The sequence below is a fragment of the Echiichthys vipera genome, assembly GCF_963691815.1.
Source record: "Echiichthys vipera genome assembly, chromosome: 9".
Taxonomy (NCBI): Eukaryota; Metazoa; Chordata; class Actinopteri; order Perciformes; family Trachinidae; genus Echiichthys; species Echiichthys vipera.
This window is the reverse complement of record NC_139834.1, coordinates 24,308,032-24,326,334: the sequence shown is the minus strand read 5'-3', so window position 1 is coordinate 24,326,334 and position 18,303 is coordinate 24,308,032. Positions and strand designations below refer to the sequence as shown.

The following is an 18,303-nucleotide window of genomic DNA, read 5'->3' as shown; positions in this document are numbered from 1 at the left end:
TGTTAAGCACTGAACTGGCGAGCAAATCCAGCTGCAATGTTGAACCAATTCCCCAATGAGAGTCTTTGCATAATTCTGTCCTCCATTCTTCTTGTGCACTTGTTTTACGTGGACTACCAGCATTTTCAGAGGGCTTAAATGAATCTGTGTCTATGTAAAGTTTCAATATTCTTGAAATCCCAGACTTGGGACACCCAACCTCTCTTGCAATGGCTGACAGGGTCATCCCTTAGGCCCTCATCTGGACAACCTGCTGTTGCAAACATAGCAAACACTAAATAACTTAGACATAAGAAAGATTTATGGCACAAATGTATGGTATGGTATGTAATGTAAGGTACCAGGTGGAGTTTTCTTGTTTCCTTTCAGTTCCATACAGTATTCACCAGAACAAATTTGTGTGTCTCATTGTGTGCTGTAAAGATGAGTGTGTCTTTGAACCTGGGGATGTATGAAGCCGTGTATGCTGTGTACTAAGTGTTGCTGCGTTGGAATGTGCACTATGTGTGTCAACGCACCTACGATTTTTTCCTCAGTGTGAGTGTGTGTGTGTGAGCGTACGGGGGTGTAAATCTTACGACATGTGACAGCTGGTGGGCCGATGCCAACGGGGAAGGATAGAGCAGAGAGGGAAACGACTGTTGCCAAGGCAACGCCGAGCTGGAGTGGCTGATGGTTGGGTAGCGTGAAGTAGCTGCCAGCTGAGACAGTGAGAGCTGCAGAGAAACAATGCAAATGATTCAGTGTTATTATGATTATGAACAACAGGGCTCAGGAATATACTTTACGCCAGAGAGACACGTGTGCCGTCTCAGATGACAACGGCAGACCATTACACTGCTTCAGCCCTGATAAGCCTTTCTTACTCCACCCGCTTCTCCACCCACGATGCTTCAACCCTGTCATCCCCCAGCAGGTCCAGCTCTGAAGTGTTTGTCTGCTCCCTTCTCGCTTCTCAAAACTTTCAACTGGAAACTAAAGAGAATGTAGCTAATCAATTGAGAATTATTGTTGACTCTTATAGTTGTCTTATATATTAGATAAGGGTGGCAAACAATAAACATCAATAACCACCAAATGCAGACTTTTATCAATAGTAAAATATGATTCAAAGACAGCTGAGCAGCAGGGTCACACCACTTGCACTCTGCAACGAACAGCATGGCTCGCAATGCTATTGTCATTAAAAGTACAGTACAAGACAGGCATCTAACCAAAACCCCATTAAAAAAACACTGACTTCAAGACAAGTGAACAGAATTGTAAAAGAATGCTATTTTAGGCTTCATTCCTGTAACACTGTATATTACCTCAGTAAATACCCAACTTGTGAATTTTTAATCTTGTATGTGTCTTAAAAAAGGCAGTTGCAAACAAGTAGCTGAATTAGACTACAAAGGTCTGTTGGGACGTCAAATGTGTTTGGATTTGTGAAGATCATCTTGCTGAACAACATGTGTAAGTATTATAAACCTTTGTTTGCAACAGAGCTTATTTTCTAAAATAACCCTAAATCCAATGGAAATATTTAGCTTTTTTTTGAGGAAACCAGGGGGATCTTCAGGGTTGGCCTACAAAGATAGGTTATCCCTGCAACACTTTTTGACAGGAGCAATGAAGGAAGTAAAGTGAGATTATTATATAGTGAAAAAGTCTGTATAGGGAGATATGGGTGAATGGTTGTATTAACATAGCTTTGCGAGACCCTCCTGATCTCGCAAGCTCCATTGTATTTTACTCGCAGATCAGTCTGGTAATGTGCAAAGTGTGACGCAACGAGAAGCGACTGTTCAGTTTAAACGAATGCCAGCTTCCGCCGATGAGATGAGCGCAGCCATCGAGCAAGCCGCTCTCTTGGATTGTGCATTTAATCCGCAAATTTGCATTACACAAACGGCAAATATCCTTTACCAACATGTTGTTTACTTTCCGTACTTTGCCCTGACGCTGTTAGCACGTCATACGCTTTGTTGATCTAATTGGTTGATTTGGCCCGTATGTTAGTGATAGAAGATGGTTTATCCAATCAGCACCCGGCATTTTTGTAACCCCTTACCAAAAGGTCTCCAAACAAGAGTTCCCAAACCACTTTCAAAACCACCATTTGATGTTGTTTTTTTCTCTTAGCATTAACATTGTAGTCATAATCATATCATTGTCATTGATTCCTGTGGTTTTAGTAATCATGGATCAATGTTGCATTTTGTTTTTAATTTGGCGAGATTTTAAAGAGGCTTAATGGCAGAATGAGTAGGATTTGTCCACTGATGTTTGTAAACACAACATTCAAAGTTTGAAATTCTTTTGGTGCTGGGTCCGCCATTTTGGAGCTTCCTCTTGGATGCGTGCTTACGATCTGGCAACTGGTTATGTTTTAGTTTTTAAAGAGTGTGGCCCTCATAACCTGGCCATCCCGCTGAGGCTGGGGGCTACACACTTAGTACCCAAAGGTTGCAACCCAGAATCGTCCTGAAAACAGCTAATTAAGATACTCCAGGCAGAGGGAAGGCTATCTGCAGTTACAGACATTGCCTGTTATGGTCAAATACCTGTGCAGGAAGTGTTGCGTTTCATTGATGGTAGCCTAACACAGACTGAAGGAATGTCATCTGGATTGGAAAGTAATGAGTTGGACTGAATGAGTAAAACAGTGGTGAGTTATGTGAAAAGGTACATTATGGTGTGCCTCATTTTGGTTGATATAATTAATTTTCCCCTCAGTGATTGTATGTCTTATTGAATGCTATTTCAAACGAGAATTATTTGATGCTCATTTGTCAGGACTGCTTTGCATCATGCTGTTCTGCACCTCCACTATGTTCCGATATTCAGACACCTCGTCAAGTATTATAACTTAAGTGTTATGGCTTTAGAAAGCAATATGTGAGCTTTTAATTCAATGCTAGCTGCACTTTTAGAATATCACTGCCTATTGACCAAGAAATTCAAAAAGTTATTCCCTCTGATCTTCACAATTTATCTGGTTTTGATTAGCAGAGGCAGCAAAGTAAGTCAAGGACATCTTTTCCCTGGCCACCTCTGGATCATCCTGAGAGATCCTGTGGTTTCCCTAGCTTGGCAGGATATATAACACCTCTTGTGGGAGTCTGCCCTGAGGTTTCCTCCTAGATGGATGTCCATGGGGAGGTGTCTGGGGGAATCCTGATCAGATGTCCTAACCACATCTATCGGCCCTCAATGCAAAAGGGCAGCAGTTCTGCTTGGAGTTCCTTGAGGAAATCACTTTGACAAAGTGTTAGCTCAGACATCCTTTGAGAGAAACTTACTTTGGCCTTTTGATCATGGAAATGTCTAATCCAAACTGATGAACAGAGCCAACCAAATGTTCCCTAGACTTTCCTACTTCATATTAATAGTCGCATCATTTCACCCCAAATGGGAGTGAGGGGTTGATGGTTTGAATAGTAGATGATGCAAAACTTTGCCTAAGTTCTAATTTGATACAATACCCTATATTTGTCCCTTCCCACTAGGAAATGTTCCTTTGTCGAAACCAGACACGCAGTTTGGGAAATAAGCCAGATCTATGGCCTCTTACTTAAACAGGGCTTAATTAGGCCAACAATTTAGGCAATTCTGACCGTCTTCTGATTGTCACACAAAAAAAAAAGTGAGATCAATCAGCAATCGAACATTGATATGACAATTACTGATATTGTTTTATGAAGTTACAGCGAAACAAAGCTCCACTGTTATTCAAAACAGTACCCTGTGACTGCTTGTGGCTAATATTTCCCCATAACCCGGATATGTCTTTCAGTTTCCTCTAACACTTTGTGAGTGCTTTTGGATCTGCTATGGTCTAAACAAATTGCACTCTGGGAGACAATATAGAGACTGCACTGAACCATTTTGAGCAGTAAAAGAGAAGATGTTCACTCACCCAGTGAACTGTTGGACACACATAGACCCACTGACTCTGCAAAGCTTGTGAGGACATTACATTGATTTACATTTATTCCCTTGAGCCGTGAAATAGATCAAACAGTCATCCCCATTCACTCCAAACCCTTCATTACACATCAAACATAAAAGACTTGATGTGCTGCTGTGACACGTGAAGTGATGAAACCCTAAATAAATGGTGCATTGGGAAACTTTTAATGTGAGACGACACTGTGTATGTGAGCTGAAGAAACCAGCTATAAATGACCTATTTTGAGCTTAGGTAACTTGAATATGTTGTTAATATCAATAGATGCATTTGTTACAGTGATGACATGTGTGTGTTGACATAACAGTTTATCAGACCGGGGACATTCACAGTCATAAGCCAGTATTGGCACAGACTAATGGAGGCAATTTATGTAACATCTACCACAATAAAACACAAAAATGACCTGTTCAATAAAAGGTCTGATGCCTCAGCATCTGTCTTTGGTCCAAAATCCTGGCAAAGCCTTCTCCACTGGCCAGAGGAATCCCCAATGTTGACTCGTCTTTGGCTTTGGCTCCTATATAGGTCACATTTCCTCTTGGTTTCTGCCTTTTACTCAGTCGACTTACGTTTTCTTCCAACCTTCCTCCAATAGACACTCCGATAGCTAAGCTGCTAAGCTAAATACTAGCCGCTCAAGTTTACAGAGAAGGAGGGGGAGTTAGAGGGGACAAGGCAAGATGACAAAGAGCAGGGGAGACGAGGGGATTGGATGGAGGGTGCAAGCCAATGGGAGCCTTCTGTGACGGATGGATAGCTTTGGTCAATTTCCATGCAGGCCTACGGCTGGATTTTATTGGTTCTTTTTGCTATTCTTATTGTGTAAGTCAGACTACAGGACCATAATCGCCATATTAATAATAATTACCAATATTCCAAATGGTAAACCATAGCTTTAGGCAGCTTTAAAGTTCTACTCCAGACACATTTTTAAAGTTTGTAAAAGCTACTCTGTTAGGGTTGATATTTTGTTTAACATGGTGTTAAAACATATAAAAGAAAAGAAAACTCAGGGAACGGACTTGAAGCAAATGTACTTTTTGTCCCTCATGGAGAAATAACAGACAGGATGTAGCGGGGAAGTGGATCCACTTTGTTAGAGGGCCGTCTCGCGGAGCTTTGCAGGCTGATTGCAGACTTGAGAAGCCCCGTGGGATGACTTGGCTGGATCCTGAAGGGCTGGACGGCACCACTCAACCGAGTGACTCTTTCTTTGAGTGCTGATCTGACAGCCACATTTTGCTTTATGATGAGTCATTCACAAGTTGAAGGAGCTGATGGGATTCAATTTCACTGGAATTGTACTTTGTAGGATTTCATGTGACAAACAAATTGTTTGATTGAAGATTGGAATCATCATCTTACTCCATACCGTCTGACAGTTACAATTTCAGCTTATTCAAAATCTCCATTGAAGATATATGATGTTTACACTGAGTAAAATATTTTAACAGCAGACGGCATGTTTTTGATGACTGCATAGTTCCATCAAATGAAAATATCGTAGAAATATCCCTGAACCTTTGGTCTGCTTGGAAACATGGGTTTCATCACATTTTTTCTTTTGATATGTTGGATATTGAAACTCTCAAATATCAATATATTGCGTCAGTTTTTATTTCTGTCGGACATCTGACCCATTCCTCATGGGGTTACATAACACATTACAACAATTCTCTCTTTCAGTGTAAAAATACAAACAAGACAGTTGAAAAGAATGGAACACACTAAATGTGACTGAAACTCAAGACAGATATGTTTGACTCACTCACACATGGTTAGCTCACAAACACTGTGTTAGGTGTAGGCGTAACCCTGAAATGAGCTGTTCTGGCTGATTGGTCAAAATGTCCTCACAATTTAAAATATCCTAAAATGTCAAGACCAGTGGGCTGTCACAGTCAGTCATCACAAGTTAACCCATAGCACATGTTACACACACACATGCATACACACACACACACACACATCAAGAGAATACGCAGAGGCAATTAGTAGTGGCAATGCTGTGGCTGCCAATGTTCTGTACTCTGTTCTGTTTGCCCTCACAGCCAAGCAGATCATCTGTTCACATTCTGGCTTAATGGGATTTGCGTGCGTGTGTGTGTATGTGTGTGTGTGTGTGTGTGTGTGTGTGTGTGTGTGTGTGTGATTTGACTGTTTCCTTTTGGTCAGTCTGCGAGTGTGAGGTGGAGGAACAGCAAAGTTATAGTGTGTTCTAGACCTGTGCAGGATGCAGGGTTTCCGTGTACTAAAATATTTCAATGTACCCGACAAATTCTGGTTAAATATTATCTGTGTTTATTGATTTTTAAAACAATTGATAAGCAGACTAAAGAATGACACCATCTGCTAGGCTAACCTCTAAGTTTTCTATTTAGGTAACTTTCATGTACATGGAAGTACATGAAAGCCTCCAGGGAGCTCCATGCGCTGCAGCCCCGGCAGAGGTCTGGGACGGATGTTGTGACACCAGAGCCACCTCCCCCTGACCTGGCCTTCTACTAAGTAAACGAGCAGTGCATCACCATGATCCACCTAGTTGAATCCCCCGGGCAGAATGTGTGGACCCCACCAGTAGAGAAGTGTCAAAGTATATTCAGTTCACTATCTGGCTCAATAACAGCATGGTGTGCTGCTGCCAACTTGAAAAAAAATAATTTCCATTTGCTATAGACCTTTTCTCAGATCAAATAAAATAGAATAAAAAACAAACAAACAAAAAAATAACCATAACCTATAACTGGCTCATATTATTTTACTTCTTATCTTTCTCGCAGCAGTGAAGCGTGCAGCTTTGAGGGAAATATTTTCACCAAACATGACCGGAGAGGTATGTCAGATTTCAATAGTTTTCCTGGTCAAAAACCTACAATTACTGGAAACCAAGGATTCACAGTAAATATAACAACTGACTGGACTTGACATGGAGTCCAGCTCGCCATGTGTGATGTGTGAAAGTGAGAGGCAAAGCACACAAAAGAGGAAATTATTTGAGATGCATGAGAAAGTGTGAACAGTGAGTGATGAGCGATAATTGGGTGTGAGTGTGACGTTAACAAAAGAAAGGTGAGGACGTGCAGGAAAGAGTGAAACGCTACATGAAGAACAGCGAGAATAATAATAATAAAGATAATACTAATAATAAATAGCAGAGAAGAACTAAAAATAAATACAAATGGAGCACACAGGGATAATGCAAACATGACAACCAAACATTTAAACATTTATAGGGTATCTACAGGTTTTACAAATGAGTTGTTACAGTAGTCAACCTGAACCTGAAAGTGAGTTTTTCAAGGTAACAAACATAGAGAAACAGAAATGTGTTATATGAGAACATGTTTATATCAGTAATATGTTTAGGCTAAAAATCAATTTGAGCACAATATCAGATATTTCTGACCAATATTGTGATTTAAATTATTGTCTTTATTTGAGGCCTATAGTATTAAATGTAAGAAGATATGTTTTTTTCAAAGAACATCATACGTCATTTGTTGTTGTCTGTTTTGAACAGTCCACACTTCTTAATGCCACTGATATCATATAAACCAGATAAAAGTGTTATAGGCCCTGCCAACTCCCAGATTTAAAATTAACAAGCTCAGTGAGAGTCGCCATTACAGCAGATGAAATTAACTGTCCCTTGCTGCAGCTTGTTAAGACACTGTTAATCATTTGAGTTATGAAAATGACACTTATTCAAATTGCAATTTCAATACTAATCATTCAGCCCTAGTTTAGGCCTAACGAGAAATAATCAAAGATTAGACTTGTCCTGTCTGTAAAGCCACTGTGTGTACGTCTGTTATGTGATTATAGAATGTATTTGTATCCTGGTACCGTAATATTTTATTTTTTACAAAAAGACGCTCTCTGAGCTGTCACTCTTGATGCTACAGACTGATGAAATCGTATCGTTTTCAGTAAAAGTACAATTTGCACAATTTTATATACGGTATATGACTGTTAACAGGTACTAATGTTTCCGGTTCCACAAATCAAAAGGTACACTTCAGGAAATTCATCATGTCACTCTTAATGTAACTAAAAGGAAATCTATATTTTTCTTTCATATAAAATAGAAGTGCTATTACACCTCTTTCTGTTACAAGTTGAACTGTGATTATCATGAGATAAATACAAGCATTAACAGAAATCTATTGGCATTCAAAATTATTTATGATTATTAAAAAACAATCAATCTTAAGATGAGTTTCCACGACATGATTATTATGACATTTACTTCACATTGTAGTGTTAAGACAGAAGGATTCACAAATAGCAGTCATACAATTATCAACGCTCACACATCTTGAATCCTATTCTTTAAAATAGGCTGAAAGTACATCTGCTGTCTGACTGAGACAGTGCCAGCTGTTCGCCCTCTGCCAGCAACAAACTGAAACATGGCCTCACCTCCGGCCCATGGACAACAGGACCACCTGGATCGACAGAACAGGAGCACGACCTTGAAACATGGCCGCAGCTTGATGCAAGAAATCATCATCAACACAGGAAAACAGACTCAGTTGCTCTCCCAAATGTTGGCTATAAATACCACCAGATCCTTAGCATTCTGCGCCATGGCACACCCACAGTGTCAAGGATCAATAATTTATGCGAGCAAGAGAAAGTTGTCAGATCCAACAATGCAGACTGACAGAGCCGGAGCTACGGCTTGTTTACAGAGGAGGATGCCATTGATTAATCAGAGCCTGACAGTCATGTTGAAGAGGAAAATATTTTTTGTTGAACACACAAAATTATTTTCAAGACTGAAACAAATGCATTTTTATAAAGTATCTTTGATACTGTAGGAGACATAGAGACTGTATCTGTTAACACTGGAGTCACGATGAATTGCAGGGTGACTGCCAACAGCAGTGGCATGGCTTCACACAGTGTTTCATTTCTTTATGCAGAATCCTGGAGAGCACAGAGCGGTCAAGGCACTAATAAATGCTGCTTTACTCCCTTATTTACTCAGTTATTACATATGTTTAGCAGTCAGCTTAAAGCTCCTTTCAAATGGTTTTTTTTGTGACACTTTATTAAATATTTCTAGACTGAATGGAAAACTAGGCTGGACTTTCTGGCACAGTACTAAACTGGTTGGAATCCTATTTAACAAACAGGAACTACTTTGTGTCTATAGGTATCTACATGCTTCCACTGGCTCAGGTTATGGGAAACAACTAAATAAATTACCATGATTAGGAGGACACACACATTTACATAACCATATCACCAGCGGGACTATGGCCTAGTACAAACACTGAGTAAGTGAAATGAACAAAATGTTTGGATGTGCCAGAAAGGTCTTCAATTAAACTACAAAAGTGAGGTAGTTGTTTTTGGAGCCAAAAGAGGAACTATAAAAAGTCAGTGCTCAGCTTCAATTTACAACATTAAAAACCACGGACAAGCCAGATATCTTGATGTAGTCATAGCCATTGTATGTGGTTAATATATCATGGCTATGAACCAATCAGATTGCTTGAATTGAGCTCAGTTATTTTGTTCACTTTTTTTATTATAAAAGTGAGCAGAAAAGAAAAAAAAAATCACCCCCCTGTTCCAATTGCTCAGTAAGGTTGCCTCATGATGATATCTTTGAATTATATGTGCTATTATGCTGTATAACCTGTACAGCCACAGTGGCCACATACTTAAACCAATGTGTTTTTTTTTCTCTCTTACAGTTTAAGCTTCACCTTTGGTGCAAAGTTAGTTGCTCCTTTTGGGGAAATGTGGTTGAAGTTTAAACCTTAAAACTTGGAAACAGGCTATAAGGATCTCCTGATTGGCTGTGGAAATACTTCAAACAAAAACACACAGTGGAAAACAAACATTTTCCTTTCAAAACGAATTCTGCTTGCTTGATAGAGCAGATGTTTTAGTTATGAAAAAGGACTTTGTACATTCACAGTGGTATATCCAGCTAAGCACCAGTATCTTCTCATGTCCTCCCCTATGAGCTGCCCAGTATAACCACAGCCATCTCTTGTTAGCCACTGGGAGCTGCCCACCGCCCTTGCTGCTTAATCAGAATGAGGGTCAATTTGTAGAGTTCATGTGTGCAGCACTTCAACAGCTCCCAGCCCCTGTAGGTTCAATTTAAAATGAGTCGACAATACAGACGGCAGCTCATTTTGGCCCAGAGAGCTAACACTGAAACAGACCTGATCCCTCTCCTCCTCCGCTCTGTAAGTGTGTGTGCGTGTGTGTGTGTGTGTGTGTGAATCCCTGGCCTCATCCTGAGAGAGAGCAGCATCCATCACAACTCACAGTCTCTACTAGCAACTCCACTCAGGCTGAGGGATGATGGGATGAGGCACACTACATGCTACATTTAGTGGATGTTGGTATTTTACTAAGAATGGGATCTGAGTCGGAGATCATTGCACACATCAGGCATTATGGTGGATTATGATGGTAGGTCAATTTATGAAACACTTATAGTAGAATTGATTGCTGCTGTAGCTTCCTGCAGGAAGCCTTGAACATCAACACTGACGCTAATGTGACACTTTAACGTATTGAATGCAACCAGGCATGATTATCATCATCAGCATGACTCTTATCTCTCAGGTTTCTGACTGGCACACACAGATGTCTTGTTGTCTTTTACCAAGAATAACACTCAAACTGTGGCTGCAGGACATTTGATACACGTCATTCCTGACTCTCACACAGGTGAATCAACAGATTCAAAGATGCCAATTATGCGTCCTACTCACATTGTTGCAGAGAGATCCGGGACAGATAATGCATTTTTGCTGACATTTTTAAATGTACACAGACTTGACCTGACAAACCAGACACCACATGACTATCAAGATTTATGATATTTGTCTGAAGAGCACAGAGGGGGAGTTGTATCCATGAAGAGGAACTAATAGAGGGCTTCCTGACACTGTAATCACTGTTAAGTGAAATACATTCATTTTGTTTAGTACAGACAAGAGCATTTGTAGGCTAAACATTTTTTTAAGAACATTTCTTCACACAGGGATAAAGAGAAAGAAACATGTTTCATAAGTAGGTCATGATCAGAAAAATCCTACTTTGTGCATACAGCATGTCTGTCTTTTCTTTCTGTTGATGATCTACCATATATGCAGTATATATAGCTCTGAGCATTCAAGATCACACACAAGCAGTGTGAAACATTATATGCTGAAACTATGCTGACACTTACCAAGAGAAAAGACAAAGATAATTTGATCACCGTTGACCTGGATGTAAAGCCTGAACTCTGTAAAACTAACGAGGATTTTCTAGATGCATATGGTTCTTACAGAAATGTATAAAACCATTGTCACAGAAGCTGGTGTGAAGTGGAACGAATCAGTAATTTACGTTGGTCAAGTCAATGTCACTGGCATAGTTAAAAGATGTGGTAAATCAACCCAGACTGACTGTGTCAGAAAACAGATCAGGATCTGGTATGAGAGTCCTGTGAGATGGGGCCTTTTCCCAGGTGTGTTCACAAGTTGTTTTAACTCAGATTCCACACAGACAAGCTAAATGTAATTTGCTAGCCAGGAGGTTGTTGTTGTTTCACATAGTGAAGGGATTTTGAGAACCGTAACACGTAGTGGAAAGGGTGCAAGGGGAGATACAAAGCCCTGATGTCAGGCTTGATCCCAACACTTTTCTTCTATTGAGCCGGACTAGCAGCTAGTCACACCAAAACATAGAAAAAAAGAGGGGATACTAGATGTATTTCGCTGACAGAAACACAACTCCAAATGTTAATATAGTGTCTGCTAGATGTTTAAACAGGCTGTTTCTTCAGCCATTACAATTTGATAAGACGTAATATTTCGGATGCTGTATTTCCAGCTTGTTCTGCTGCTCTAATTGGCCAAAAAGCAAGCAAAAAAATGCCTTATTGCATCTTTCAATGGCAGATGATTAGCACAGGTGACCGTTTGGACTAGCAGATAGCAGGATTTTATGTTTTTGACAGAGAATTTAGTACAAAAGCAGGTAAAATGCTTGCTTTGTGACATGCTTTAAATGAAAAAAGTAAAATCAGACAAAGCTTTTCTGTCGTAGCACTAGCTGTTTTAGCGCTTTAGTCAGAATTTTCGGTTCAGTGGGTGTACGTGTCTTACCCCGGGGCCTTGAGGAGATTCTGGGGGAGAAACTGCCTGAAGATATTTCTCACCTGAAAAACACAAGCAAAAGAAAAAAATGTAATTAAGATAAGAAAAACTACTTTGTTTAGTGTAAACTAACTGGGAATGATGATGGTTAATCAAGAACCAGTTGTAGTTAAGACTTTATGACAAAATGGAAACAATCAAAACCTCTATAATGCTATTTTATTTTCCTAGCATTGCAAAGAAAGACGTTAAAGTAGTGGAGAGAAAGAAATGGCCCAAAGCGTAGCGTTACAGTAACAGCACCTCCATTCAGACAGACTTGGCAGATTTTTTTCTTTGAAATACCTGAAACCTGAGATGAAAATGAAAGTTGTGCAAATATTTTTTTCATTTCATCTACACTGTGTTCATACTTGGATAACAAAACAGTTCAGTTGACGCTGAGTATGAACTGAGTGAAACATTTTATGGTTGATGTCTTCATGTGGCTATGTGCAAACAACTCCAGTTCACTGTTTAACAAGCTCAATTAACAGCAGTGTAATGTCTTTCCGAGTGGTCTGTACCTGCAGCATTGTTAATCATAGTGTGCTTAGACTTTTAATGGAACAGCAGCTTGTGAGAGGGAATGGGAGTTGACAGTAAATTGTCATCTTTTCATATTGCTTTCTTGTTGATTGGATTTGGAGTCTGGTGGCATACTGAGGTCTGAGGAGTATGCTGTGATGTGTACAGCACAACTTCAGCACAGTAAATAACTTCACTACCACAAGTACTGACAATAAGTGACAAATCTATCCAGCAGATCAGATTTAAAGTCTAACAATGCTTCCTGAGGTTTTTTGGTTGGTAGCCATGGTAATAGTGAAATGAAAGGTTGTCTCCCAGTCTTCCTCGCTCAATGTGCCGGGCTTCACTGGCCTGTTGGAAAACGCTCCAGTTGCCTGGGGTGTCTTACTGTAGCTCCCATCTGTTCAGACTACATGCACAAAGAGTGGACACAGAGCAGAACTGGCTGGCTGGCTCTCTGTCACATATGTGCTCTGGCATCCCTGCGGCAGCCATTTTGTTTTCAGGGCTTTCCGTTTCCTCACAGTTTTACGCCTAGAGCTGGTGGAAAATGTGATTCACCTCATTAGCTGGACTGGCGTGCAATTGGTCGTTTATTCATGATCAATGAGAGGCCGTCTTGACAGCTGAGCAAACGAGCAGATGTGCAAGAGGAGGATACAAGCACCTATAAGTGCACAAGACACTGGGGATTGAGGAAGAATATGTTTAAATATGTAAAGATGATGCATCATTAAAATTTATTAATGAGCATCTGTGTCAAACATCGAGCTGGCCTCCATATGTTACTCCTCTCAGCTTATCATTAGAAGCAGCGAGTGATGTGTGATGGTCATGTAAACAACCAGCTGAATAGATTAATGAAAATGTATGGACTCCCACCCTCATGTTGACGTCTACCATGAACAACTAAGAGCTTTCACATTTCCCTAGCATGTACTATCCTGTCTGTTCAGCTGAGGCGGTATGGCCCTACTCCTACCTCCTACTCAGTAGTTGGCTCAGTAGCCCGTTTATCATCTGATCACTATTCCTCTCAACAACCCGGCCGCGTCGCTGTAAGATGATGTAGTATGGAGAGTGACAACAGTAGGGCGTATTACAAGACTGAAACTCAGCATAAAGAGGAAGGTTTGGGGTGATGGATGGGTCAAACAAACACAGGACTTTCACCTGTGACTCCGCCATTCGTGTCCCATGTGAGGCCAAAAGTCAACAGGGACTGTTTTTTAAAATTAGGTCTTCTACAAAAGTCAACTTCCTTTTTAAGTCTCTTTTGTATTTTAACCCAAACCACAACTTTTTTCCTGGTTTTGTTGCCTGAACTTAACCAGCTAACATTTGAATTCACAATTGGCCTCCCAGAGTGTTAAAAAGTGACGTCATTGGGTCCTGACCAAACCAACGGCAACAATACCATGTTAATAGATGATTACAGCCTTCAGTCTGCCCCAGGGCAGTTGACTGCTAGCGTAGTTAACCACCACCATGTATGTCTGTGTGAATGACTGGAACCTGGACTCCAGTACTCCTGGACTTGTGTACTGAGAAAGGCGCTACATAAATCAAATCCATTATTATTATTATTACATTATCATTCTGAGCCAAATGGAAGGTGTAGCAGGCTCCTTCTAACCCATAACTATGAGGCTGATAACACCCATTCACAACGGGTGGTCTTCCCTCCCATTAGCCCAGTAGCATATATACTGACCCACTTCCATTTATTCACCGCCAGATGTGCAATGAACTTTCCACATTAATAAATATACATGCATCAAAGACACAAACTACATATTTCAGACTGGCTATAAATTTCATATTTGTCTGAATAAGCAATGGAAAACAGCACACTTAGCGGCATGTCCACCCTCCCACACGCAAACAAAGTCAAGGATGATTAAGGAGCTGAAATCAAATAGTGACAGAGATTCATGATATCATTCTCTCAACAATCGCCCAAATCATCCGGGCTTCCTGGGCGGTCCTCTGAGAACACTTCAATGCTGATTAAATTGTCATTAAAAGACGTTGCCAACAGCCTTCTCTACACGCCCATGAAGGAGGCCCTGATCAACGCTATTCTTTTCTCCCAAGATAAGTTAACAGCATCATTAGTGGGGAAATCATCGAGTATACGACCGGGTCCACTCAAGTTCTCTCCGCTGTCACTGGGATTGAGTAGCTTTGTGTAGTGTTTACTACACTTTAATCAATTAACAGTTTGGGTTTCAGTAAGAGATACAGATGGTGGCAGATCATTCGTATGTGGCTGTGAGTGGGATGAAACTGTGTTTCAGAGGCCACTTTAAAGCTTGAGGTTCAACAGTTATTTTAGGAACTATATCGAGGAAACGACATGCTAAATTGGGAGTGACAGAATAAAAATATATCTGTTGGAGAAATTAAGCAGCATTTATTGATAACCTCTTAAAATGTGAATGAATAAAATATCAGGGACTTGGTTCAGGATTATTTTCACACTCCTTATCCCTGCATTTATAGGAAACAATGTGCTGTCTGTGATGCTACAATATTCTTTTTTCGAACTCACACTGAAGCTGCTGCTGCAATGATCTCACTTATAAACATTATGTCATTGAGTCAGTGATTTTTTTTTTATCCTACTACCTTGCTATTTTATTGTTTTGTATATTATTTTGAGTTTGTCTCAAAACAGGATAATGACATTAGCTGGACGAGTTAAACACAAAACAAAAGCCTGTGATATTAGGGGGATTCCAAGGTTAACAATGAATCTTCATGCTCAAACTGTAAACATATTTTTATTACATTATATTATTTGCGAATACGTGCAAAGTGCTTAATAATCTGCTTTTCACGATGGGGCAGAGATAATTAAAATAAGAACAACTCAGATTGGAGCTTATTTTCTAGGTTTGGCCGTTATTCCTAATATTGCTAACATTAACACTATATTACCAAATAAATGCTGAAATCGGGGAACAGCCTTGCTGATCATAAACCTAAGTATTGGACAAATACAAAGACAAGACCAGGTGGTGGCAATTCATCCAACAGTTGTTAAGACATTTTACTCAAAACCACAAATGTCAACCTCATGGTGGTTCCAAAAGAAAAGCTTGTAGAGTTGAGTATGGTATAGAAGAAGGGATCATCAGTAGTGATGTCCAAATTAAGCTAAATGAACCATTAGTTGCATTTGTTGAGCCCACTCATTCTTGGTTTAAAGAAAAGGGCTCAATAAATGGTAATTCAGTGTGTTTACAACCCTTTGTTGAACAGAGAGCTCCATCTAGTGGACTCAGAAAATAATGAAAATGGTTCATGAAGCTTCATTTGGACATCACTAATCATCAGAGCCATCAAGACTCGTCCTTTGGATACTGTGGATATTTTTATACATAGTGTTTTTTTGTTAGGGGACAATTAAAGTTGTATTAATACTCACTGTGCAAATTAAGAATTTATATAAAGATGATTTAGCACGCTTTCACATTATTATCAATGTAACACAAATGACACATAATTAAAGGATGTTGCAGTTTAACCCCAGGTTAAAAGTAGGCGCAGTTAGATGAAAGGGGATCAGCCCCAGGAAACAGAAAGTTACAGAGTAGGAAGGGCCCTTTCAACAGGAACTCGCTGATCATTGGAGGAATTGTGTGTCCAGGGGCGGAGGACTCAACTCATGAACATGTTTTGCCATTTTGTCTAAAAAACACTGTTGGTGGCACCAGAGGAAAGTAAGGAGGTTACAAAAGTAACTTGGACTATTTGTACAAAGATTCATGGGAAATCACCCAGTGGAAGTTCCAGTTTGGACCAAAGACGTGGACCAACTGATGGACCGTCACTGCAATTTCTCCAGCCATGGATGAAAAGCTTGAATGGGATACTGAATCATTTTGGCACAAATACCAGCTATCACTGACAAAAAGTAAAAATACCAAAAATATCAGAAATAGTATTTTTGAAAGCACAGTGCAGTCAGTATGTAAAGAGTGAAATAGGATGTGTTCGTTAATGTTTATGTTCAGACCAACGTTTCTCTCTTAGAGCAGACATTAGCATGAAGACACAAAGTTCAAGATCAAGAGGCCCTAATGGACTGCCAGAGTCTTCCTCCAGCACTTTCAGTTCATCCCTTTAATCCCCTCAAACTTCAATCATGAATCGTGCTAATCATGCAGAGAGCAGGTGGTGCAACTGAGATAACAGTGCAGAGGTGGGGCTAGTTTGGAGCCTGTTGCTTAGAAGTCTGGCTGATTACACCTGCAAACTTGAGTTGTACCCACTAAAGAATTTGCACAAACAGACCACACACTTTCAACTCTGATAAACAGGACAGAAGAGAAAGAGAAACACAAATCTGGGTCCTTTTTAAGCAGTAAAAAGCCTCTCCCATCAAACTCTTCATAATAGCTTGCTCCTCTTCCTTTCCAAGTAATTAATGTATGTGCTTAAAAAGTCATTATGGCTTATGTGATGATATTTACCCTGTGAAGGTGATGAAGGTGGTCTTCTCTGACGTGACACATCCTCCTGCCTTGTCCTCAAGGATGCCTTTGGGCTAGGTGCCTTTCTCTCCAGACTGGATGACAGCCGAAACGTTATGGTATCCTTCGCCTCCGTGAGGGGGAGAAAGTTTCAAACATTTCAGTAACACAAAACACTGTTGCAGGGTCAACATTACAGGGACTGGACTCATAAAGCTCCTGAGAGTACTCACACAGAGCTCCTAATTCAGATTAACATTTCTAGCAAGGACTCCTAGATTAGAAGTAATTCAGGAACAGTCTCAGAGCAACTCTGAGGAAGGAGGGATGTGACTGACCCTTTTGTTAGGTGTGGCGTATTATTTTAAAAACGTGTGATTGGTTGATGCAACAAAACCAAAAAAATAACCTTTAATGATAATGGGCATACAATGAAAAGCAAAATTGACACACCCAATCCTAGGATTTAGTATGTATTAAGCCATGGCTTATCTGGCTTCACTAATGACACTGACACATGACAGCGGTTACTAACCTGGGGAGTAAACCCAGGGTTTTTCAGCATATGAACAATCACAAACATGGACAAGTCTAGTGGCAGCAGAGCAAAGAGCACACTATCATTACACAAATTAAAAAATTCCTGCACATTCTAATCTGTAGCATTTCGACAACTCCCTGTCATTCAGTGTTTTGAGAATATTTCTCCAACCTCTGTATTGTATTTACACCATTTTCTCCACTGCTTAAGAAACTCTTAAGTCTCTTAAAAGTACTCCTCCCTATTCCTAACAGTTTTCACCTTATGAGCTCTCTTAAGGGCTAAGATGCTTTGTGAATGACTAACAGTAGTGCCAAGATCGTTTATTGACCTGTGGCATGTATCAAAGAGAACACTGGCAAATCATGGTATGTGCCGCTCAGTAACAGCCGGTCCCAAAAATGGTATCCTGCTCCCCTAGCGGCTCCCTACATCACACACCCCACCTTCCCCCTATATTTTCACAACTTTTATTGCCGTTAATGTATAGCTATATATGTTACGTATTTTCACACTGTTAAAAAAATCACCTAAGTCATTTTTTGTCAGAATGGCTTTTTTTTGCCTAAATCATCTCCTCATGACACCGGCCACCTATGGTAAAATCGCCTACATCCTCAGTTAATCAGATCA

The 18,303-nt window shown here is 40.1% G+C and overlaps 1 protein-coding gene across 1 annotated transcript in view; it reads right to left on the bottom strand.

Moving 5' to 3' along the window:
* nphp4 (nephronophthisis 4) overlaps positions 1-18,303 on the bottom strand; it is a gene marked incomplete at both ends in the record, with an annotated part of 169,585 nt that overhangs the window by 65,327 nt on the left and 85,955 nt on the right. Inside the window, 3 exons of the mRNA XM_083919301.1 lie at positions 579-716; positions 12,088-12,140; positions 17,130-17,259. Of these exons, the coding sequence (XP_083775427.1) occupies positions 579-716; positions 12,088-12,140; positions 17,130-17,259 (321 nt within the window). The remainder of the gene's footprint in view (positions 1-578; positions 717-12,087; positions 12,141-17,129; positions 17,260-18,303) is intronic.